This window comes from Aquarana catesbeiana, linkage group LG04 (genome assembly GCF_042186555.1).
Source record: "Aquarana catesbeiana isolate 2022-GZ linkage group LG04, ASM4218655v1, whole genome shotgun sequence".
NCBI classification, from domain to species: domain Eukaryota; kingdom Metazoa; phylum Chordata; class Amphibia; order Anura; family Ranidae; genus Aquarana; species Aquarana catesbeiana.
Window position 1 is genome coordinate 571,482,375 of NC_133327.1, and position 26,087 is coordinate 571,508,461.

A 26,087-nucleotide genomic window follows, 5' to 3' on the forward strand; every position below is an offset into this window, starting at 1 on the left:
TGCCCGCCACTGCCGCCTATCAGTGCCGCCTATTAGTGCCCATCTGTGCCACCTAACAGTGCCGCCTATCAGTGCTCATCAATGCCACATATTAGTGCCACCTATCAGTGCCCATAAGTGTGGCATATTAGTGCCACCTCATCAGTGCCCATAAGTGCCGCCTCATCAGTGCCCATAAGTGCCACCTCATCAATACCCACCAGTTCAGCCTATCAGTGCCGCCTCATCAGCGCACATCAGTGAAGGCGAAAAATTACTTAGTTACAAAATTTACTGACAGAAAAAAGTTAAACTATTTTTTTTCTAAATTTTTGGTCTTTTTTTTTGTAAAAAAAATAAAAAAACCCAGCAGTGATTACATACTAGCAAAGAAAGCTCTATTTGTGTGAAGAAAATGATAAAAAATGTGTTTTTGTCATTCAAAGTGTGACAGCGCTGAAAGCTTAAAAATGGCTTGGGCAGGAAGGGGGTGTTTGTGCCTGGTAGGCAAGTGGTTAATAGCCATTCAAATCCCATTCAAGGCCAAAATCACCAGGGTATGTAAACTTTTGATCAGGGTCATTTGGGTAGTTTCTGTTGCCATTATGATTTAAAAAGAGTAAACACAATTGACTGATAATAAATGGCTTCAGCCAAATACTAACCATGAGTGAAATAAATGGTTTTGCGTTATCATTCATATTCTCTGAAAAATGGCCAAGAAATCATAAATTCTGCGAGGGTGTGTAAACTTTTGAGCACAACTGTATATACATCTTTCTTACAAAGGTTGGTGAGCATAGGTGTTAGGGGGTGGAGAATTTTTACAACAAGTTACATTTATTCTGGAATTCTACTTTAAAGTGGACATATCTGCCATTTTAACCACTTCCAGACCGGCTCACGTGATATACGTCAGCACTTTGAAGTGGGATATCATTGTTTTGGCAACAGCTAGCTCCTCTTCTTCAGTGAGAGGTCCGGTTTCAGATAAAAGTGGTCTCTGCAGCAGATTCGCCGTGAGATCACTTTTATAAAACTTCTATATCACTTTTATAAACGGCTCACCACTCCCCACCCCCACAGCTCTCTGCTGCCCTCCGCCGCTTACTGCCGATTGGGTCCTCTCCCTGGCTTGGTATGGAGACGAGTGAGGGGAAGATGGCCCCCACTCGTCTCCATACAATTGCAGGGTGGAAGCGACGTCAAAACATCACTTTTGCACATAGAGACATTTTTATTTTATTTTTTTTTAATGAGATTTCATTTTTTTTTATTGCATTTTAGTGTAAATACGAGATCTGCTGTCTTTTTGACCCCAGATCTCATATTTAAGAGGTCCTGTCATGCTTTTTTTTCTATTACAAGGGATGTTTACATTCCATGTAACAGGAATAAAAATTACACAATTTTCTTCTTTTTAAAAAAGAACAGTGTAAAAATAAAAAATAAAATGTAAAATAAATTTAAAAAAAAAATTTTTTGTTTAAACGCGCCCCGTCCTGCCGAGCTTGTGTGCAGAAACGAACACATACTTGAGCAGCGCCCGCATATGAAAAACGGTGTACAAACCACACATGTGAGGTATCGCCACGATCAGTAGAGTGGGAGCAATAATTTTAGCTCTAGAACTCCTCTAACTCAAAACCTGTAGAATTTTTTAAACATCGCCTATGGAGATTTTTAAGGGGAATAGTTTGTTGCCATTCCACGAGCGGGCGCAATTTTGAAGCGTGACATGTTGGGTATCAATTCACTTGGCGTAATATTTTCTTTTACAGTCTAAAAAAAAAAATGGGCTAACTTTACTGTTGTCTCATTTTTTTAATGCAAAAAAGTGTATTTTTTCCAAAAAAAATTGTGCTTATAAGACCGCTGCGCAAATACGGTGTGACAAAGTATTGTAACGACCGCCATTTTATTCTCCAGGGTGTTAGAAAAAATATATATATCATGTTTGGGGGTTCTAAGTAATTTTCTAGCGAAAAAAACTGTTTTTAACTTGTAAACACCAAATCTCAGAAAGAGGCTCGGTCCTTAAAGCGGGATTCCGGCCTAAAAAAAAAAAAAAAAAAAATTAAAAGTCAGCAGCTACAAACACTGTAGCTGCTTTTTTTTAAATAAGTACTTACCTGTCCTGGGTGCCCACGATGTCAGTCGCCCGAGGCCGACCCGTCCCTCAGCTCTCGGGTCCCGACACCGCCATCCTAGGTAAGGGAAACAGGCAGTGGAGCCTTGTGGCTTCACTGCCAGTTTCCTACTGCGCACGCGCGAGCGGCGCTCTGTGAATGGCCCTGTGGTGTTCTGGGAACACACACAGTTGCCAGAAGACAACGGGACCGCTCACCGAGGATCAGAAGACGCCACGGAAAAGGAAGAGGCAGATTAGGAAGACTGCCTAGCAACAAGGGTTTAGGTAAGTTTGAACATTTTTTTTTTTTTAGGATTTTTGGTGTAATTTTTTTTTCAGGGTGGCCCTCCACTTTAAGTGGTTAAACTTTCAAAAGAAATCCTGCCTAAGAGTTGGAAACACAAGGTGCCTTGCTATACATTTCTTTTCCAGAAGAGCTTCCTCAGATCCTGGTCTAATTTTTTTACCAGATTTTCATAATTTTGGACCTAAGCACCCTCCCTCAAGCAAAGCCTTGTCCGCCAACTGGCCCCCTAATAAAACAGAACACCTCCGAAAATTATAAGGGCACTCTTGTTTAAAAGGGTTGGTTGGGAAGTGGGGTTAATTTAGATCCTGGAGTGGCCCCCCAAAGTCAGAGTCCAAGAGGTGCACCTACCAAAGAATCAGGCTAACCAAGGTAATAGCATAAATCTGTTTGACAGGTTCACCCCCAAAAGGGTAGTTCCACTTGCCCACCTCTTCCCCTATGACTTTTGGATACATTTTATTTTTTTAAGGGGTACATGCTACCCTTTCCCACTTCCACTCGGATCATTTAGGAGTGTCAAACTGGTTGCCCCCCAGCTGTTGCAGAACTACAAGTCCCATCATGCCTCTGCCTGAGGGAGTCATCAATGTAACTGTCAGCCTTGCAGTGCTTCATGAGACTTGTAGTTTCGCAACAGCTGGCGGGCCAACCCTTTGACACCTGTGAGATCGGAACAGAAGTTCGTCTCACCGTATTTTTTCCTCTGGGACACGTCACAAGTCCTAGACGGCTGTGGGACCATTCACAAAGTGCAGCGTGGTGGGAAGCCGGCTGTGAAGCCTCAAGGAGTCACAACTGACTTCCCTTAGTAAACATGCCGAGGACCTGAAGACTGGTGAAGAACCTGCCCAGGTGAGGACAGCGCTGGATCCTTGGACAGGTAAGTGTCCTTTTATTAAAGTTCAGCAATTACAGTATCTGTCTTTTATTTTTTTCATACAGTTTGAAAGTCTTGTTTAATAACAGGCTGAAACAGTTTAGCTGCTAAGTGATTCTAGAAGGAAGTTTTCCATTAGCAATTCACATTTGTCATGTATAAAATGTGTTCATAGACCTCTAGATATTTATTTGTGTTTTAATCTCATACCACTTATGACATTAATCACTGTAGCATCCTCGATTTATTATTGCTGCAGATGGCAACCTGTACGGAATGTTGTCAGGCTCTTAAAATGTTTGGTGAGGAAAGGTCACTGACAAATCAGGAGAGTGCAGTTTGTACTGACCTTTTTACCTTTTCATTGGCTGTCAGCGGACACAATCAAACAGGCACTTTAGTTACAACAAGCTAACATTAACGACATCAAAAATACATGTTGTTCTTAGCAGGTCTTCCCAAGTATGTGTTTAGAGAGCTTTGCCGCAATAACAGCACAGCAAAGAAAAGAGCAGAAAAGGAAAGTAGGAACCGTTTTATAGCACTAAAGAGACTAGCTGCAATAGTGTTGTTGAAAGTGATGGGTCATATTTCTTTAGAAGTCATTTCAAACTGTGTTTAACGTGTCTTTTGGAAGTATGTTATAATACTGCCACCTGCTGGATGAATAAGAAAAATGGCAAAAATGTGAGCGATCTGTAGATCTTTATATTTGTTCAGTCAATTAGTACAAATAGCAGTGATTTAAAGCAGGGGTCTCCAAACTTTCTTAACAAAGGGTCAGATTACTGTCTTTCAGACTTTAGGGGTGCTGGAGTATTTCCAGCAAGAGTTGAAACTCTCCAAGTCTCTTTGGGATTAAACAATGTCTCAGGCTTGGTGATCAGAGGGAGTAAGAAAATTACATGGCACCTGACGTCAGTAGGAGAAGGAATGGTGCCCCATTGTTGGTGTCAGTGGGAGGAATGGTGCCCCATTGTTGGTGTCAGTGGGAGGAAGGGTGCCCCATCGTTGGTGTCAGTGGGAGGAAGGGTGCCCCATCGTTGGTGTCAGTGGGAGGAATGGTGCCCAATCGTTGGTGTCAGTGGGAGGAATGGTGCCCCATCGTTGGTGTCAGTGGGAGGAATGGTGCCCCTTCTTTAGTGTCAGTGGGGAGAAATGGTGCCCCATCGTTGGTGTCAGTGGAAGGAATATTGCCCCATTGTTGGTGTCAGTGGGAGGAATAGTGCCCCATTGTTGGTGTCAGTGGGAGAAATAATGTCCGTGGGAGGAGTAGCGCCCCATCATGGGTGTCGGTGGGAGGAATAGTGACCCATCATTGGGTGTCAGTGGGGAGGAATAGTGCCCCTTCTTTAGTGTCAGTGGGGAGAAATGGTTCCCCATCGTTGGTGTCAGTGGGAGGAATAGTGCCCCATTGTTGGTGTCAGTGGGAGGAATAATGCCCGTGGGAGGAGTAGTGCCCCATCATGGGTGTCGGTGGGAGGAATAGTGACCCATCATTGGGTGTCAGTGGGGAAGAATAGTGCCCCGTCGTTGGCTGTCATTGGGGAGGAATGGTGCGCCATCGTTGGGTGTCAGTGGGGAGGAATGGTGCATCATCAGTGGTGTCAGTAGAAGGAATAGGCCCCAAGGGCCAGATAAAGGCAAGCAAGGGGCCACATCTGGAATGGTGCCTCATCAGTGGTGTCAGTAGAAGGAATTGGCCCCGAGGATTGGGTAAAGGCAAGCAAAGGCACACAGGCCGCAGTTTGGTGACCACTGATTTAAAGCATGGGTGTCCAACCTGCGGCCCTCCAGCTGTTGTGGAACTACATTACCCATGAGGCACTGCAAGGAAAGTCCCATTAGGCATTGCAAGGCTGACAATTGCAAGCATGACTCCCAAAGGCATAAGCATGATGGGACTTGTAGTTCCACAACAGCTGGAGCGCCGCAGGTTGGACACCCATGGTTTAAAGCCAGTCTGGACAAAATCGGTCCAAAATGTAGTAAAATGAAGAGGCATTCACAATGTGGCATGAATTTCACATCTCTGAATTCAACAGAATGCTATTTTACTGCAAATCTTTACTACAGCAGCCTCATTAGTAGTACCCTGTGAATACACAATAAAAGGGGGCGGTATTGAAGTTTTTAATTTTGATTTTTATATAATCTGTATGAATGACTGCAATTAATGCATAGCTTTTTCCTGTACTCTAGCTGAAAAGTGTATTCAACATGACAGCCAAAGATGGAAGGAGGAGAAGTATGAGTGCCTTAGTGGTGGTTGGCAATGGCAATGGAGCAGCAGGTGAGTAGTCATGCCTAAATTGGCTGTAAACTGTGCATATTTGTGTAGTAATAGATGATTTTTGTATCAGAACTGGACAGATCTAAGAAGCCTGGTAGCAAATTCATATTGAAAAAATTGGATGCACCAATTTTATTTTTTGTTTGTTCTGATAATATCACCTAAAAACTAAGTTTAGCTGAAATGACAGACAGAAATATTATGTGCCACTTGTGTTGATTCTGCTTTTAGGAGAAATCTTCCTCTGTCCCTGAACCCCGAAAATCATGATGGCGGAGGTTAATACAGCTAAAGGCTGTCAGGAGCTCTCCTCAAGAGAACCTGACTATGCCCACCTATGCCAGATCCACCATTTGTAGGAACCATACTACAGCTTCTATGAATGACACAGGATCTCTGAATGATGGATGGGGAAATGAAGGCTCCACCCCCTCCATTCATGTCATTCATAGCAGCTATAGTATGGTTTCTACTGGTGGATCTGGCAGAAATAGGTGAGCATAGTCAAGCTCTTTTGATGAGAGCTCCTGCTGGCCCTTAAAATTAATGTGAACCCTCACCTTGTAAAACAACCATTCAGTTTAAAATAGAAATGAAAGGCAAAACATTTGTATATAGATATAAAAAAAAACATTATAAATATCTCCCCCCCTTTTTTTTTTTTTATTTATTTTTTTTTATAAGTGATCACATACCCTCTGTTTTCAGCTGCATGCGCTGGGGGGAGGAGAAACAGCAGCAAACTGATCTTACCAGTCAATGACTGCGTGGGGGGGGGGGGGGGCGTGTCAGAACAAGTCTGATCATTAGAGGAGAGGAACTTAGTGTGGTTCATTTTTATAAAGAAAGCAAGGGGACTAGCAGGAACTACCAGGGTTTTCAAGTACATGGTACAGCAAGCACATATCAGGAAGTGGAGTTTACATAGTCTTTAACCACTTGCCACCAAATCACATACCTGGTAAGTCATATGACTGCAGGTAGTTGTACCGGGGTGATCCCTGCAGCTGCAGGGATCACCCCGGCACTGGTTTTTTTAGAGCAGACGGTCGGCTCTCTTGTAATAGCAGCTAGAGTGGCTTACTAGCCACTCGGTTGCTATTACAAGCAGCTGGAGGGAGGACCACCTGCCACCTTCTATGGCTTTCTTAGGCTCTCCCGTCTCACCAGGAGACCTGACCTACCAGCTGGCACGTCTGCTGGTGTTTACTTGAGAAGTGACCCCCATCGAATAGTGCCCGCGCATGCGCAGGATGGAGCCGCACTTCAGCGAATTTGCCGATCAGCTGGAGTGACGTGACCAGGATGCAAGCGCACATCATAGGAGGCATCTCTGGATGGGAGATACCATTTCACATCCACAATTGAAACCTACCGTATTTATCGGCGTATAACACTCACAGGCGTATAACACGCACATTCATTTTAAGAGGGAAGTTTCAGAAAAAAGACTTTTAAATAAGGAAATCTGAAGCAAAATAAGAGTCGGTGCCCATCTGCAGCCTCACCATTGCCTTCAATGCAGCATCCTCACCATTGCCACCAGTGCAGCCTGATCGATGCCCATCTGCAGCCTAGAGTGGACAGAGAGGGGGGCAGGATGAGCGCTGACAGATTACATACAGTGAGAATCTCCTATGATAGACAGAACAGTGGTCCAATGGCAGCCCAGGAGACGGGACTTCCTATTACAGAGGCCACCAAGTAAACAGGAGATTCTCACTGTATGTAATCTCACGGTGCTCATCCCGCCCCCTCCCTGTCCCCTCCGAGGCAGCTAAAATTGAAGTATTGGCATATAACACGCACACGCTGTTTGCACCCAATTTTCATGGTGAAAAAGTGAGTGTTATACGCCAATAAATACAGTATTCAAACAGCAGGGGGAGACCGTAGTTCTCACATTGTGTCTCACTGTTGCGGGGCAGCTTTACAGTGTGCTGATGGTCCGGTTTTGTCTCTGTTGCATAGCGGGTTTGCTGTGTTGAACGGCCAGTTTTGCCTGTGTAAAGGGCAGGTTGCAGCACAGACAAAACCAGCTCTTCAACACAGCCACTAGCCACCCTCCGGCAGCAGCAATGCACAATCTGAGAATTACAGTCTCCCACGCTGTTTGTATAGGTTCAAATTGTGCCTGTGAAATGCTATCTTCCATCGAGAGACACCTCCTACGATGTGCGCAGTACATACCGGTCACTATTCGATGGGGGGCACTTCTCGACAGAACATCGGCTGGCCGGAGACCCATACAAAGCCAGGATTGGCTTTGATCGGGTCTCTGCTTTGGTAACCCAGAAGCGATAACATGACATCACTTCCGGTTTATCTGGCTGTCATCGTCAGCATGTTTTGAAAATCAAAAGTATTCAAAAACACTGATCTTGGTGTTTTGCATGCTTTCAAGTGCAAAGGAGGGATTTGGGGTCTTATTGACCCCAGATCCCTCCATAAAGAGTACCTGTCATGTGCTATTGCTGTCACAAGGATGTTTACATTCCTTGTGACAGCAATAAAAGTGATAAAAAAATGTAAAAAATTAAAGCAACAGTGTAAAAATAAAAAAAATTAAATAAATTAATAATAATAAAAAAATTTAAAGAGCCCCCGTCCCCCTGTGCTAGCGCACAAAGGTGAACGCATGCGCCGGTCTCACACGCACGCAAGCGGCGATCGATTGTTCCACACATGTGAGGTATTGTCACGAACATCAGATCATGGGCACTAATTCTAGCACTAGACCTCCTCTGTAGATATAAAGTAGATAGTAAAATTTACTGCATTTGTGAGCGTGCGCAAATTTAAAGCGTGACATGTTTGATATCTGTTTGCTCGGCATGACATCTTTTCTATTTTACAAAAAAAATAGGGTTATGTATTGTGTTTGCATTAGGATTTTAAAAAGTATATTTTTTCCCCCAAAAATTGTGCAAATACTGTGTGACATAAAAAATTGCAAAACCCACCAATTTATTTTATTTATATATTTATAATATTTGGGGGTAATTTTCTAGCAAAAAAAAAAAAAACAGTTTTTCACATGTATACAAAAAGTGCCAGAAAAAAGCCTGGTCTTCCAAGTGGTTAAACTGTATTAAAACCCACCACATCTGAAGATTCCGGGTTGGGGGGAGAGGGGACAGGGAGGGAGAAAGGCTTTTCCTGAAAGAAAAACAGTCAACACAAGGGAAACTTCATATTAACTGTAAGTTATGTCCCTTGTGCTGATTTTTCGGTATTTTAATTCTTGCTAAACTTATGCTTTAAAGAACATTTTCTGTCTCCTTAAAATGGGACTTCAGGCTAAACTTTTCATCTTTGATATATGCCCCATGTATAAGTCCACTCTTCCCCTTGAAACCACTACATTTGCTGCCATCCATGAATGTGTGATTTAACACCCTCCCTGCACACATGGACCACCAACCAGTACTTAATTTCAAACTTGTCTTGCATGATTTTTTGGAATGAACAATGGTGTTATGTTTGTTGCTAGAGCCTATTTTGACACTCAATACAAATTATTGTATTTGGAAAGCTTATGAACCTTGCAGCACCTTTGAAAAAAAAATGTAGTATAGTCAGTGTTTATCTTGCGCTCCAAATGGAGTAATCCTTAGGGTTATAGTCTGTGGCTGTAATAGCTGGATGGTGATGTATCCATAGGTTGGGTGCTTGGAAAAGAAAGGGGTATTAAGGGTTAAAAAGAAAAGCAGCCATCCTTAACCACTTAAGGACCAAGCCTCTTTTTTTAGATGTGTTGTTTACAAGTTAAAAACTGTTTTTTTTTGTTTTGTTTTTTTGCTAGAAAATTACTTAGAACCCCCAAACGTTATACTTTTTTTTTTTTCTAACACCCTAGAGAATAAAATGCCATTTGTTGCAATACTTTCTGTCACACCGTATTTGCGCAGCGGTCTTACAAGCGCACTTAAAAAAAAAAAAAAAAAAAATACACTTTTTTGAATAAAAAAAAATAAGACATCAGTAAAGTTATTCCATTTTTTTTTATATTGTGAAAGATAATGTTACTCCGAGTAAATTGATACCCAACATGTCACGCTTCAAAATTGCGCCCGCTCGTGGAATGGCGACAAACTTTTCCCCTTAAAAATCTCCATAGGCGACATTTAAAAAATTCTACAGGTTGCATGTTTTGCGTTATAGAGGAGGTCTAGGGCTAGAATTATTGCTCTCGCTCTACCGATCGCGGCGATACCTCACGTGTGGTTTGAACACCGTTTTCATATGCGGGCGCTACTGTGTTTGCTTCTGCACGCGAGCTCAGCGGGATGGGGCGCGTTTAAAACATTTTTTTTTTCTTATTTATTTTACCTTTTAATTTGTATTTTTACGCTGTTTAAAAAAAAGAAAATTGTGTCACTTTTATTCCTATTACAGGGAATGTAAACATCCCTTGTAATAGAAAAAAGCATGACAGGACCTTTTAAATATGAGATCTGGGGTCAAAAAGACCTCAGATCTCATATTTACAATAAATACAATAAAACAAAAAATAAAAAAAAATGTTGTCATTTAAAAAAATGAAAAAAGTAAAATGGCCCTTTAAGAGCTATGGCCGGAAGTGACGTTTTGACGTCGCTTCTGCCCTGCAGTGTCATGGATATGGGTGGGGGCCATCTTCCCCTCACTCGCCTCCATGCACAGCCCTGAGAAGGACCGGATCGCCTTCGCCGATTCCGACGACTCCGGTAAGCGGCAGAGGGCACCAGTAAATGGCGGGAGGGGGTGGCCCTCTCCCGCCGCTGTGATCTTGTGGCGAATCCGCTACAGAGACCACTTTTATCTTGTACCGGACCGCCGGCCGAATGCGGCGATACCGGGGTTATGGCAGCTAGCTGCTGCCATAACAACGATATCCGTCCTCAAAGTGAGGACGTACATCGGTGTGCGGCAGTCCCGAAGTGGTTAAGTGTGTCCAGAACTCTGCAAGACATGTAAGGCCTCATGCACACGAGACGCCAGTGCAAACTCTGCTGAACACATGTTTTTAAAAATTGAAACCGGCTTTCTAGAAACGTCTGTTTTGCCGCGTTTGCATGCCACGTTTAGCCACGTATTACTGCGTTTGCGTCTAGAAGCGTCTGCACAGCAGAGAATGACATTTTCCGACCTGGCAGTAATGCTAGTTCCACTGTGTTAACACACCAAATTTGGGCTTTCCTAGCACCAAGTGGCCCCAAGATATGGGGCCCCAAAGTAAGGTCGCAAAATGTCATTCTCTGCTGCAGAAAAGTGCTTGACATTTTCCAACCGACTTTGGGGCCCCGTATCTCGGGGTCACTTGGTGCTAGGAAGACCATGTTATGTTGTAGTGCTAGTTCCACTGTGTTAGCACACCAAATTTGGGGTTCCTAGCACCAAGTGGCCCTGAGATATGGGGCCCCAAATTCGGGTCACAAGATGTCATTCTCTGCTGCAGTTTACCATCATATTTCTGTGTTTTCTGGTCCAAAAAATAGGGTTCCTTTAAAAACACTTATAAACGCAAATGCAGCTAAACGCAGTACCGGCGTTTAGCCGCGTAAGGCGTCTGACACTTGGAAAACTTTTGCGTCTAAACCCATTTTTTTTGCTTCTGGAAAAACAAGGTTAAACGCAACTGCCTAAAAACGCCAAAAAACGAGACCGTGTACATGGACACATAGGATAACATTGAATGAGTTCAGGGGCAGTTGAAAAAAGTGTCCAACTGCCTCTGAACGCGCGTTTAACAGCGTCTCGTGTGCATGAGGCCTTAGGAAAAAGCAGGGAGGGGGAGGCACCAACCTGAGTGTGTATTGTAGTATAGTATTAAAATGGGACCCAGTGGGACCCACAGAGCCATGTGAAATGACAGGACTGCACTTTACTTTGATGAGCATGCATCTTCTATCATCTTGTAAGTGTTTTTTTATCTTATCCTATTAAAGTCATAATTTTAATACTACACACTTTTTCCTTGAGAAAAAAATGTGGGCCTCCAAGAGTACTTATTTTTCAAGGTTTTTCCTTTGGTAGTAAAATTTAAAAACTTATGGGACCACACTCGCACATAAGGCAGAAATTACTTTGTCATTTTGTGTCTGCCTCCCAATCACTACCTGTTTAATTCCTTCCTGCCCTTGACTTAAACGTAGACTTAAAGCGAATGTAAACCCTCTCCTATACCCAGTGAAGTAAATAGCCTCAGATGATACAAAGAGATGAAACAAATCTCCCTACATAAGTTTTTCATGTATATCTATAGAAAGTGCACATTGTGTTAGAAATTTTTCATCCTGTTTCAGCTGTGGGAGTGGAGTCTTGGCATACGCTGTGTGAGAGCTGATTGGAGGAAAGGCACACACACCCCCCTCTAGATAGGCAGAGGAACGAAGAAGCTTGCAGAACTGTGCTGTGAATAGACAAGCTCTCTGCTTATCAGTCTCTGAGTTACCTCCCCGACACAAATTTCCAGCTGCTTTTATCTTCTTGGCTCTTGGAGAGCTTGTCAGAAGTTATCATGCTGATAACAGAGGAACAGAGCAGCAGAAAGACACAGGACTTAGAGCTTTGGCGAGAGATAAGTAAACACTACAGATATATGTGCCCAGGTCAGATTTCATTAATCGTGTTTACATCCACTTTAATGCCCTTGGAACAGTACATGAGTTCATTTGTTACAGTCTCTCTCTCTCTCTCTCTCTCTCTCTCTCTCTCTCTATATATATATATATATATATATATATATATATATATAAAATTACAAGGAAAGGTTGCCGCACAAAATTCCTCTATTAACAAAGAAACATTTGTTACATGATTAGGTCCAATTTGATGTAATTATGGAACATATCTGTTTCTTTGATTAGGCCCGCATCCACACCTTGAGCAGAACATATTACTGGTCATTTTGAACCATTTTTTCAGGCGTTTTACAGGCATCTTTCCAAAAGTATTAAAGTGGTTGTAAACCCTCACATATACCAACTAAAGTGACTGGCCTCATGTGATAAACAAAGATGAAACAAATCTTCCTACATAAGTTGTACCTGTCCATCTATAGCCGTCTTTCCCTTACATCCATTCAAAGTGCAGAATTTACACAGGATATCTCAGCTCTGAAAAGCAGGGGGTGGGAAGCTTCAGTGAGGAGAGCTAATTGAAGGGAAGGGACACCCCCCCTTCATACAGCATACAGGAACTGAGCTGAGGCTGTCAATCACAGACTATGCCCTCCCCTGTCACCTTTTTTCTCTTGGTGTCAGGAAAACTCATCAGAAGTGACTCATGCTTATAGTAGAGGAATGAATCAGCACACAGAAATGACACTTAGTGGTCTGGATTAAGACGCACTATAGAAGAATAAGCTTTGTTCATATTTCATGTCTGAGGTTTACAACCACTTTAAGTTTCAGGAGTTTGTTTCTTGGTCTGGGCAAGGGGAAGAGAACATTTATATAGGAAGAGAGGAATATGCGTGCAAAAACACATGTATCGCACGTTTACAGGTATTCCCATTGAAGTCTATGCCTGAATGTGCTCCCAAAAAAAAAAAAAAAACTCCGGTGTGAATTATTATATTTTTTATATGTACTGAGGGATTACTGAACTTTGCTGCAGGCTCTACAATCTACACAAGTGTGCTTTGTACCCTTTATTATACTACGCTTTATTGTATGTGAATTTTTTTTTTTTTAAATCTGGCAAGATTTTATTTTGCATAACCAGTCATACATGGAATGTACTGTATGTTAAATTTTTTGCCCCAGAAAAAAGAAAAAAAAACATAATTGGCATCAACATAAAGGAAGTACATCCATTTTTTTTTGCATGTATTTTCCTGATTTAAATCTACTTTCCTATTTATTTCAAGGTTATTGATTCTTAAAATAAAAAAGTGTCATCTTTTATATACTTTGTTTAATGCATTCTTGAAAAATGTGCATGTTTGTTGAAGAAGTAATATAAAAAAGCAATACAGTGAGTCATTTTTTTTTTTTTTTTTTACAAAATGCTGAAAATAATGAGTATGTTTTAATGGCACATCTTCTGTTGGAAAGAATATTACATAAATAGCTTTTATTCACTTTCAACCGATGTGCTTCTTTGTACATTTGCAATTGCCAAGGCTGGAATAATTGTGTCAGAGCTTCAGCTTGTGTACTTAGAATGTCCCTTGTAGAAGGTCACCATAATATGTAGGGTAGCCTACATTACAACCACGGTGTCCCCATACCAGAAAATGTCTGAATGTCACATGTGCTGACAAGTTAATGGAGAGATGATAAGGTAATGTGTGTACAAGGCATTCTCTGATTAGACAAGTTGGAGAGGAGGGATGTAGGGTAGCCACTCGCATAGTTCCTGTGCAGGACCCAGAAGATTGTGACTATCGCTTTAGTAGCGCCAACTGCTACAGTGATTTCCGTTTTCCCCAGCAGTCAATCAGGTAACAGTAATGCATACTTTAAAGTGTCACTAGAGTCCAAGCTTTTTATTTTTTGATAGTGTTCACTATCAGCACTTTGAACACTTCAGTGTTTTGAACCGCAGGTAGATTTGCCGCGATTCTGCCCGCGTTTTGAAAGCGCCGATGTGTGAATGACAAATCGCGGGACTCACATTTGAGATGCCATTCATTTGTATGCCACCTAAAATCGCAGTGCGGGTCTACTGAAATTGTCGCACGATAAACCGCGCGGCAATCTGCATCGTGTGAAGCATGTCGCCCAAAAGTAACTCTCAAATTTTTTTTGAGCGGCATGCTTCACGCGATGTGGGTTGCCGCAATTGCAGCACGATTTATCGCGCAACAATCGCAGCAGACCTGCACCGTGATTTTAGGTGTCGTTAAAATTAATGGCATCTCAAATATGAGTCCCACGATTTGTCATTAACACATTGTCACTTTCAAATCACCGGCAAAATTGCGGCAAATCTGCCTGCAATTCAAAATTCTGAAGTGTGAATGCAGCCTAAGGGAGGGTTATAACACCTTTCAGTCTTTTTAGTCATCTGTGCTCCATTGGGGAGATTTCCCTTTACTTCATGTCTCATAGCCAAAACAGGAAGTGAGAGGAAATCCCTGCAAAGTGAGGGAGTCCCAGTCTGTAACCATTGGAAGATTTACCCTTTATTAGTGTTCTATTGTCAACCCAAAGTTTGGGATTATCTTTTACTTTCAGTTTTCAAGAGGGGGAATTCCCCCGACAAAGACAACAGTAAAAACTGATAGGTGTTCTAATTTCTCTACGCTATCCACAAAAAAAATTGCCTTTAGTGACAATTTAATTGTGGTAAGCTGGACCCATGTAAGCATGCAATACAAAAAATTTATCAGGAGTCAAGATTTAAAGTGATACTAAAGTCTTGTTTTTTTTGTGTTTAAAAATAACAAACATGTTATACTTACCTGTTCTGTATGGTGGTTTTGCACCAAGCAGCCCTCCGCTTCCCGGGTCCCTCTTTGGCACTCCTGGCCCCTCCCTCTTGCTATGGGGCACCTGAGTTGAGCTGCTGCTTTGTGTGTCCATTCAGAAACAGAGCTACAACTAGCCTCTGCCTCCTCTCCTCATAAAGCAAATGATTCCAGATTGCTGCACTTCCAATAATCCTTTTTATTCAAGCTTCATATGACAGTATATAGGTGATTGTGGTGACTAGTTCCAATAGGTAATGACTAAGCACTAACATTTGCGTGTGAAACGCATCTACCTCTTAGTCCCCTGCTCCATCTGTTAACCACTTATATGAAGCTTCAACAAAAAGGATTATTGGAAGTGCAGCCATCCGTAATTATTAGCTTTATGATACACAGCATGCAAGCTGGGATGGCACCTGACTAGTGTGTGGGATTTGCCTAGAGACTCGCTCACCTGGAGCAGCTTTTTTTGTTGCATTGAGCCCTCTCTCTTCTCATTGACTCACTGACTTTGATTGACAGCAGCAGGAGCCAGTGGCTCTCTGCTGCTGTCTTAGCCAATGAGAAGGGAGAGGCCCAGGCAGCCAAGTCTCTCCTGCAACATCGCTGGATATAGATGGGGCTCAGGTAAGGGGGGTGGGGGGCTGGGGGAGTGTGCAGAAGTTTTTTTTTTATCTTAATGCATAGAATGCATTAAGATAAAAAAAAAAAAAAACTTCTGCCCATAGAACCGCTTTAACTTGGTTTAGAATTCTATTTCCATTTGTAGATGAGCATATGTAATTCAAGATTGCCAGAGGCATATGAACTTTGTGTGAGTATCCCTGGGATACTGGTAGATTTTTGTTTATATCTCTGTTCAGTCCGTCTGCTTGTTTAGCAGCAATAAAAATATATGGTAACAATTTTTGTTGTCTTAGTTATAGACCATGAGTGAGACTATAAAGCTTGGGCTCGGGGCAAGTTATTTGTGGGCAGAGCTATTATTGAGAAAGCCTCAAAAATGTGTTTTAGGGTAGGAGGGGATTGCAAGGGCAATTCTCATAGGTACTTACTTAGCACCAAAGCATTAAAACTTTGCAAGCTGATGCTGATTACAGAGTTAGCACGTTGAACAATTAGCCTCTGTTCACACTGGGACGACTTGTCAGGCGACCTAGCCATCTGACAAGTAGCGTCCTGTTCTGTACAATGGAACTGTTCTAATCGAAGCGACGCAAGTCGCTCCGACTTAGAAAAAGGTTCCTGTACAACTTTGGGGGCGACCTGCATTGACTTCTATACAGAAGTCGTTTTGCAAGTCGCCGCTGAGTCATGTCCTGGGTCGCCTGACGCAGTCCCGCTGCAAGTCGTGCTGACTCAGTGTGAACAGACCCTTAGAGACAGCAGTCCACATGGTTTCCTACTCCTCTTGTGCCTTTGATGTGGCCAAATCTATTTCCTATTTCTACACGTAGGCATGCAGGGTTACAAAGTTAGTTGCGGTGAATATCTGATAAATTGAAGACATGATTCCACAAGTTATGGAAGCTTGTACAAAGGTATTCTTGAAGGGAGAAAGCGGCGGAAGTTAGGTTTATTGAGTTTGATTATCCGGTGTTTCAATTGGAGGTAACTAAAGTTTTCCATATTGGGTATGTGGTATTTGTCTTTTAACTTCCGAAAGCTAAGCCTTTAGAGATGAGTGGTTTGGTATAGTTTTGGAACTGTGAGGTCCACCAGGAAAAAGCATGAAGCTTGTCGAGACCAGGGAGGAACTATGGATTACGGGTGGAGATTAATTTATGGAAACATTGACCTTTGTGGAGAATAGGAGCTGTTTGGAAACTGAAATGTTTAGGGCAGCAGACTTTTGCTTGTTAATTGTCAAGCCCAAAATGCATGAGAATTTGAGAACGCCTATGAGGTTGGTATCCTCCCCAGATCAGGTACCTACAACAAATTACCAGTCCTTTAAACAGCTATAAATCTGACCATTTAATATACCTACCCAAAACCCCATTCTACAAGAAAAAAAATGAACCTTGGTCATATGCAAACAGGAGGTTACAAAGGGGTTGTTGTTTAGACATGTAATGCAGTGTTTTCTTTCTTTTCACAGGTTTTGCTATTGGAAAAGCCACAGACAGAATGATAGCACTAAGAAAAGTAAGACTTTGTTGTCATTCCTTGTAAACAAGATTTGTTTGTGATGCTTACCTTAATATAGATTAGCCTATACAGGGGTCCCCGGGTTACAAACAAGTTAGGGACTGTAGGTTTGTTCTTAAGTTGAATCTGTTTGTAAGTCGGAACAGGTACAGTTTTTAAGTGTAGCTCCAGCCAAAAAAACGATTTTTAAGCTTTTTGGATAACATAGGGAAGGGTTATCATCACCCCTGTAACATTTGTTTTGCTGTGTGTGCCCCTGTTCAGAAGATTTCACCTCACTTTCTGTCCCAATGACAATTGGATTTTGAAAATGTTGGTTTGTTGTGGAAACAAGCCTTGGTGATAAAGCATCAGTGGAGGTACCTTTTCCCCATAATAGCTCTTACAGGAGTGAATTTCCCTTCCTAGGGGTAGATTTCCTCTCACTTCCTGTTGTCTCCCTCCGTTTGTAAGTAGGAGTCGTTTGTAAGTCGAATGTTTGTAACTAGGGGACCCCCTGTATAGCATTGAGGTTGTTTATATGACCAAAATAAAAATGTTTTTTTTTAAATTATTATTATAAAGAAAGGGCCCTGGGGTCAGTGGTAAGAAGAATGCCCCGACAGCAGTGGTAGGAAGAATGCCCCAGGGTTAGTGGTAGCAAGAATGCCCTGGTGGCAGTGGTAGGAGGAATGCCACAGCATCATTAGGAGTAAACAAAATTCCCCAGCTGGAGACAGAATAGTGCCTCGTTGGTAATGTTAGTGGAGGAGTAGTATCCCATCGTTGAAGTCATTGAGAAGGCGGCACAGTGGTGTAGTGAGTAGCACTCTTGCCTAGCAGTAAAAAGGGTCGCTGGTTTGAATCCCAACCATGACACTACTTGCCTGGAGTTTGCATGTTCTCCCTGTGCCTGCGTGGGTTTCCTCCGGGTACTCCGGTTTCCTCCCACACTCCAAAGACATGCTGGTAGGTAAAATTGTCTTTTGTCTAAATTGGCCCTTGTATATGAATGTGAGTTAGGGACCTTAGATTGTAAGCTCCTTGAAGGTAGGGACTGATGTGAATGTACAATGTATATGTAAAGCGCTGCATAAATTGACGGCGCTATATAAGTACCTTAAATAATGATAATAATAAGAGGAATATTTCCCCATCACTGTTGTCAGTTGGAGAAGTTATAGTTCCTGATTGTTAAAAACACAATGGAACCTGATGCTGGAGGACTAGTAAGCCAAAGGCCACTGGGAAGATGTCCATAAAAGTTCATTAGAGTGCATAAAAGTCCATGTGGAATATGTCAAGCAATTGACATGTGGGTAATAAATACTGAGCACCCTTAAGAGTGAAGCTGATGTCGGTTCCAGTATCTGCGCCATTTGCGTTGTGCGCTGGTTCCACCCCGGCCGATACCGATGTCACCATCCCGGGGATACCTTTGATTCTAGCTGTGTTATCTACCTACATGCTCCTTTTCATCCACTTAAATGTGAGTTGCCAATTTTACTGTGCCTCAATAAATCCCATACTTTTTAACCGCTGCACTTAGTCTGGTGCCCCTTCTGTCATCCATTAGTTCCTGATTGTTGATGTCAGTGGGAAGAGGAATAGTTCCCAATTGTTGGTGTCAGTTGGAGAAAGAATAGTGTCTCATCATTGGTGTCAGTGGGAAGAGAAATAGTGGCTCATAGTTGGTGTCAATGGGGGGAATAGAACTATATCATTGGTATGCTCCCCCCATAACTTGTGCTCAGTGGTTAGAGTCCCAGCACCCACTACCACTCTGCACACAGACTTTAGCCTACACTGAGAAGGCCCTCCATGCAGGGATTTCTCAAAGGGGCCAGCAATCAGAAAGCAAGGAGTCATAGTTGAAGGACCACTTTACCAGAGTATGATGATGTGGACTTTTTTCAGTAAGCTAAAGAACTTATAAGTGTAGTAATCCTCGTCAAGCAATCAGAAGTAGCCAATTGCTGTTTGTACTTCCCTTATGCACATTGTTGATTGCAATTTTGTCTCAGCTCTTATCATACTGCTGTTATTTTGCACTGCATGTCGCTGCCTCTCCAGATTTCTCACTCCAGTGTCCCTGGTTTGCATGTAGTGCAGTATATGCCTGCTAACTTCTCTGCTTCAAATGTATATATATTTTAATCTTGAACTTTTAATACTTTTTTCACACAGGCAAAGAACAGAGCTGTCCATTATTTGCATTACATAGAACGATACAACAATCATACTGGTAAGTTTTGAAAAACGTGTGTTTGTGTGGTGTTTTATGTTAATGTTACTGTTCCTTTTACTTTCTCATTGTTCTAATTAATAAACAAATGTATATTTGCAGGGACAGACTGTGCCAGGATGTGGTGGCATTTGCTCCCCAAGCCAGCACCCCTTCAATTTATACAGGCTAGATGCAGACCTCTATTAGAGTGGGAGCCCATACGTAACAGTGGCTTCTGCTGTAATTTGTAGCATTATGATCAAATGCAGAGCTCTGCAAAAGTCGTGAATAGTAGGAAATTTTCTCTGCACTGGTTGAGAGGGGAGGGTGCTGAATAAAAACTAGAAATGCAGGTAAACACATTCTTGTGGTAATTTTAGCACCCAGCTTGTCTACCTTGCTTAGGGCCACATTCTATATTAATCTATTTCTTCCCCTGGGTCCTGTTCTATCCTGTATTCTTTTACAGAATATTTGCTGTACTGTTTAGCAATTGATAACGCCCACTGAGGGGGATTAATGTGCCATCTAATATGTGCCATCTAACAACACTAACCTTTACAATAGATATGTTTTTTTAGAGCTAAAATATTCACATTACAATCCTGCATTGTTTAAAATGGTGTCATTCCATGTGTATCACTGACAGGGACGTAGAGAAACTTGTCAATCCAGTTTGTAGCAAGTAACTGCTACCTATCCAAAGCTAACACCTTCCCTGTCATTTATCCCCAGTCACTGACACTTGATTGTAGCACAGCTATATATATTGGCAGTAGATGTCCTTTACTGCAAGTAAATAAGTAGGTGGCTTTGCTTCTTGTTACACTCACAAAATGGCCTTCATTATTTATTGTATTCAGCAGATTGTATGTCGCAACACTGAAGTAGCTGTCAGTCCTGCTCCCAAGCACTCTTGTTCTGCAGCTGTCTGAATGTAATAAAAAATAAAGAATGCTGCGCTATGTGTCAAAAATATGTTGCGTACATCTGAGGCAGCTAGCACATAAGTAGTATATCCAACTTATATAGTAAATTGTAAAAAAGGAGTCGCACCCAAACTATGAAAAAAATGAAAATCAGTTGTAAGCTGCGTTGACAAAAAATACAAAAAATAGTCCAATAGTCCAAAATAAAATCAAAGAACAATCCAAATGAATCTGAAAGCAATCTGAAAATAAGACCAGCGTTCCAGTGTGCAAGATGTACAGCAGTAGTCCCCAAAACAAATAAACCGCCACCATCAAGTGAAATGCAATTTCACCGGACTAAATGGCTGCCATTACAGCAGCATGGAAGCTTTATGCATATATGAAGATCCGTTTGGGGGTATCCCAGTGGATGAATCCTGCAGGCAGTAGTGGCCAAAATCCAGCTGAGGATAAATAAGCTCACCCAGAGCCCAGGGGGAATCTCATAGTATAGTAAGTTTTAATTTATATATAAAAGCCACATAAAGACAAATCAAAAAAAAAAAAAAAAATCACATATAAAGCTGCTGGTGACCTGGAATTGCACACTAGCGAGACTTCAGTGCCAATTATCCCTCCCGATGCATTTCATTCAAAGTGACGAAACGATGAACTATGAACCTTTTTTTAAAAAATCTGTCTGAATGTGACTATATGCAAACTTCTAAATGTTGTTACCTAAATTTTAGCAGTTTTGTAAAAAGAAAGAAGCAAAATCACTAGTAGCAATGATTACTGCTTACTTTTTCTAACATGTTCTGCAAAAATTATAGGGGTACCTGACTGCCTTGGCAATATACTTTGTTCATCCCATTTTTTATGCATCAACAAATATAATTAGTCAGGGTTCACACCTATTCATTTGTGGCAACAAGCATTACAACAACACATGACACTATGTGCATTGCTTTGTGGTACTATTCATTTAGAATGGTGTACCTGCACAGTTGCAAAAGCAGCTATAGTAAAGCCAACTACAACTCACATTTTGGTTGGTTGCCAAAAATGCTGCCAGTGCATAAAAATGTGCTGCTAGTCTACTCAAAATATATGCACCACCTTACCACATGAAAATGGGCCAGGTAATGCACACAAAGTGTGAAGGTCCCTCAAGGATTAGTGCTCTTTTGGAGAATGAGGCTTTATTTGCCTTCTCACCTCTGCAAATAAGTTGGAAATTGAACCTAATATGCAAACTTTTTTGGTGATGTTTTTCAGCTTTCAGAAATTTACAGAGAGGGTGAGGGGAGAGTCTATATACAGTGGGGACGGAAAGTATTCAGACCCCCTTAAATTTTTCATTCTTTGTTATAATGCAGCCATTTGCTAAAATCGTTTAAGTTAATTTTTTTTCCTCATTAATGTACACACAGCACCCCATATTGACAGAAAAACACAGAATTGTTGTCATTTTTGCAGATTTATTAAAAAAGAAAAACTGAAATATCACATGGTCCTAAGTATTCAGATCCTTTGCTCAGTATTTAGTAGAAGCACCCTTTTGATCTAATACAGCCATGAGTCTTTTTGGGAAAGATGCAACAAGTGTTTCATACCTGGATTTGGGGCTCCTCTGTCATTCCTCCTTGCAGATCCTCTCCAGTTCTGTCAGGTTGGATGGTAAACGTTGGTGGACAGCCATTTTTAGGTCTCTCCAGAGATGCTCAATTGGGTTTAAGTCAGGGCTCTGACTGGGCCATTCAAGAACAGTCACGAAGTTGTTGTGAAGCCACTCCTTCATTATTTTAGCTGTGTGCTTAGGGTCATTGTTTTGTTGGAAGGTAAACCTTCGGAAGGTCCTGAGCACTCTGGAGAAGGTTTTCGTCCAGGATATCCCTGTACTTGGCCGCATTCATCTTTCCCTCGATTGCAACCAGTCATCCTGTCCCTGCAGCTGAAAAACACCCCCACAGCATGATGCTGCCACCACCATGCTTCACTGTTGGGACTGTATTGGACAGGTGATGAGCAGTGCCTGGTTTTCTCCACACATACCATTTAGAATTAAGGTCAAAAAGTTCTATCTTGGTCTCATCAGACCAGAGAATCTTATTTCTTACCATCTTGGAGTCCTTCAGGTGTTTTTTAGCAAACTCCATGTGGGCTTTCCTGTGTCTTGCACTGAGGAGAGGCTTTCGTTGGGCCACTCTGCCATAAAGCCCGACTGGTGGAGGGCTGCAGTGATGGTTGACTTTCTACAACTTTCTCTCATCTCCCGACTGCATCTCTGGAGCTCAGCCACAGTGATCTTTGGGTTCTTCTTTATCTCTCTCACCAAGGCCCTTCTCCCCCAATAGCTCAGTTTGGCCTGGCGGCCAGCTCTAGGAAAGGTTCTAGTTGTCCCAAACATCTTCCATTTAAGGATTATGGAGGCCACTGTGCTCTTAGGAACCTTAAGTGCAGCAGAAATTTTTTTGTAACCTTGGCCAAATCTGTGCCTTGCCACAATTCTGTCTCTGAGCTCTTCAGGCAGTTCCTTTGACCTCATGATTCTCGTTTGCTCTGACATGCACTGTGAGCTGTAAGGTCATATAGACTGGTGTGTGGCTTTACTAATCAAGTTCAATCAGTATAATCAAACACAGCTGGACTCAAATGAAGGTGTAGAACCATCTCAAGGATGATCAGAAGAAATGGACAGCACCTGAGTTAAATATATGAGTGTCACAGCAAAGGGTCTGAATACTTAGGACCATGTGATATTTCAGTTATTCTTTTTTAATAAATCTGCAAAAATGTCAACAATTCTGTGTTTTTCTGTCAATATGGGGTGCTGTGTGCACATTAATGAGGGAAAAAAATGAACTTGATTTTAGTAAATGGCTGCAATATAACAAAGTGTGAAAAATTTAAAGGGGTCTGAATACTTTCCGTCCCCACTGTATAATCCTAGAGTGCACTGATTCTTTTAGGCAGTGGCGGCTGGTGCTCAAAAAAATTTTTTTTGGGGGGGGGCGCAAACAAACTGAAAAATACTGAAACACCCCCCCCCCCCTCAATTGCAGCCTCACTGTGCCCATCAGTTGCAGCCTCACTGTGCCCATCAGTTGCAGCCTCACTGTGCCCATCAGTTGCAGCCTCACTGTGCCCATCAATTGCAGCCACTTGTGCCCATCATATGCAGCCACTTGTGCCCATCATATGCAGCCACTTGTGCCCATCATATGCAGCCACTTGTGCCCGTCATATGCAGCCACTTGTGCCCGTCAGATGCAGCCACTGTTCCTTTTTTTTGGTTAGTTTACAGCTGGAGTTCACCACAGAGGGCAGTCAGACTTATGCCTAGTACACACGATAAGAAAATCGAACGAAATATACCGCTTTTGGAGCAATCGTCCAATAATCTGATCATTAGTACACAGCTTTCGAGAGCCGATCACAACAGTTCATGCGAAAATTTCCGAAGGGACAAGCACAAAAAATGTTCTCGTATGATACCAGAACTAATGATTTTCATGTAATTAGTATAGTATTTCTACAGAAAAAATTGTGATAAAAACTACGTATGCTTGGAAATGAAAGAATACAATACAATACATTGTAACACTTCCAAAGTTGTATTCTGTCGTACAAGAATTTTCATAACTTTAGTAACTTATTGGTTTTCGATATGAGACTAGCACACAGGGAAAAAAAAGCCAACAATAATTCATCTGATATTCTTATTATGTGTACTCTGCATCTTCCAGTGATGGCATAAATGTGTGAACTCTTGGTATATACAAGCTTTCTTAGTGATGCCAATTCAGAGGTAAGGCGACGGCACTTGCAGAACCTCCAGCATGGGAATAAAAGAGATAGGACAAGATTTTCCAATCTGTACAATTGCTGTTTCCTAAGAGATGTGTAGGACAACCCATGTCTGCAGGTACACTTAAATATGAGATTGTGGCCCAAAAAACAGCAAGATCAGGTAAGTGGCATTTTATGTCTGTAGATGCCATAAATATATTTAGTCTTTAGTTACAATGGCATGTGAAATTTTAGTTTAGAATATAATGTTTTTTGTATTTCTTGCTGAAGTAATTTCATTACTAGTGCATATTGTCCAAAATGTTTCCTTTAGTATGCTTTGTATGGTGGTAATAAGGTTAACAACAGTTTCCCTTTTATGCTTTTTTTTTTTAGTATTCCACGACATCACAACAAAATTTAAGAGAACAACAATCAAAATAAAGAAACAAAACTCAGGTAAGTGATTTTTTTGTTTTTGTTTTTTAAAGAGGAGTTCCGCTTAAAAAAAACAAATTAAAAGTCAGCAGCTACAAATACTGCAGCTGCTGACATTTAATAATGGGACACGTACCTGTCCCAGCGTCCAGCGATGCAGGGGATTGAAGCCCCGCTCGTCTCCCCCTCCGCTTGGCGGCGCCGGCATTGTAACTGTGAACCCACAGCCGGGCACCCACTGCGCATGCCCGAGCGGCGCCGCGTGCCGTGATTGGCCGCGCAATCATCTGGGACATGTGATGTGTCCTAGATGATTGACAAGAGGGAAGGGGCAGAGCTGATCTTCCTTCCTGCGCTAAGGGAAGTGACGTCAAAAGCCCAGGCGCTGAAGAAGACAGACTACGAGGGACCCCATAGCAACAGGCATTTAGTGGTGAGTAAAAAAAAAAATGTTCTCCAAATGTTTTTTTTTTTTTTTATGCACATAAATTACTTTTTTTTGGGGGGGGGGGGGTGGAACTCCACTTTAAGAATCATAATTTTGTTATTTTCTTGTTTTTATAGAAGGCCCACAGTTATCAGTTTTTGGGTGTTCAGCTTTCAGGGCTGCAATCATATTGAAATGGAAAAATTCCCCAAAGTGTGAAACTGGTACCTAAACATAAGACCTAACACTTAGGGTAGATTCACATCAGATGCAGTGGGCCTGCATTGGGTGGCTATTACACTGCATGAACAAAGCAAAATGCATTGTCTCCTATATGCCCGGTTCACACCACTGTGTTGAGGTGCTGTGCATGCAGTTCTTTTTATCAGTGCAGTGCGAGGCAGTCCATTGTCTCACACCATGTGGCTGTCATTAGAATTTTATGAGATGCCTGTATGACCAGCCCTTAGGGCCCTTTCACACCGATTAGTTTTTAATGTGCTTATTATATGCCTATCAACTGGTCACCTCTTCCTGGCGTTATTTCTCTGCTACTGGGGAACCAATAGGAAGTGTACACGTCACCAGGGAGTGGCATGGACATTAGGTGAGTATTTAGGGCATTTTCTTTTCCAAACTAACTCACTGATTAGTTGGCGATGTGGGAAGCGGAGATCAGCTTTTTTTTTTTTCATTTCATCTGTTTATTAACATTTTGTTTCAATTACAAGTCTTAAAAATCAAAAATTCAATTTACAAATAACAAAAAAAAGGAGAAGAAATGAGCCCGGCATGTTATTCCTATTAAGTACACAAATACTTATGCAGTTGTGCTCATAAGTTTACATACCCTGACAGAAAATCTGATTTCTTGGACATTTTTCAGAGAATATGAATGATAACAGAAAAACATTTCTTTCACTCATGGTTAGTGTTTGGCTGAAGTCATTTATTATCAATCAACTGTGTTTACTCTTTTTAAATAATAATGATAACAGTAACTACCCAAATGACCCTGATCCCTGAAAAGTTTACATACCCTGGTGATTTTGGACTAATAGCATGCACACAAGTTGACACAAAGGGTTTGAATGGCTATTAAAGGTAACCATCCTCACCTGTAATCTGTTTGCTTGTAATTAGTGTGTGTGTGTATAAAAGCTCAATGA

General features: G+C 41.8%; 1 protein-coding gene across 1 annotated transcript in view; it reads left to right on the forward strand.

Annotated features, from left to right (window-relative positions):
• MRPS5 (mitochondrial ribosomal protein S5) overlaps nt 1-26,087 on the forward strand; it is a 263,692-nt gene that overhangs the window by 206,607 nt on the left and 30,998 nt on the right. Inside the window, exons 6-9 of the mRNA XM_073628058.1 lie at nt 5,500-5,590; nt 17,095-17,141; nt 19,311-19,368; nt 24,450-24,512. Of these exons, the coding sequence (XP_073484159.1) occupies nt 5,500-5,590; nt 17,095-17,141; nt 19,311-19,368; nt 24,450-24,512 (259 nt within the window). The remainder of the gene's footprint in view (nt 1-5,499; nt 5,591-17,094; nt 17,142-19,310; nt 19,369-24,449; nt 24,513-26,087) is intronic.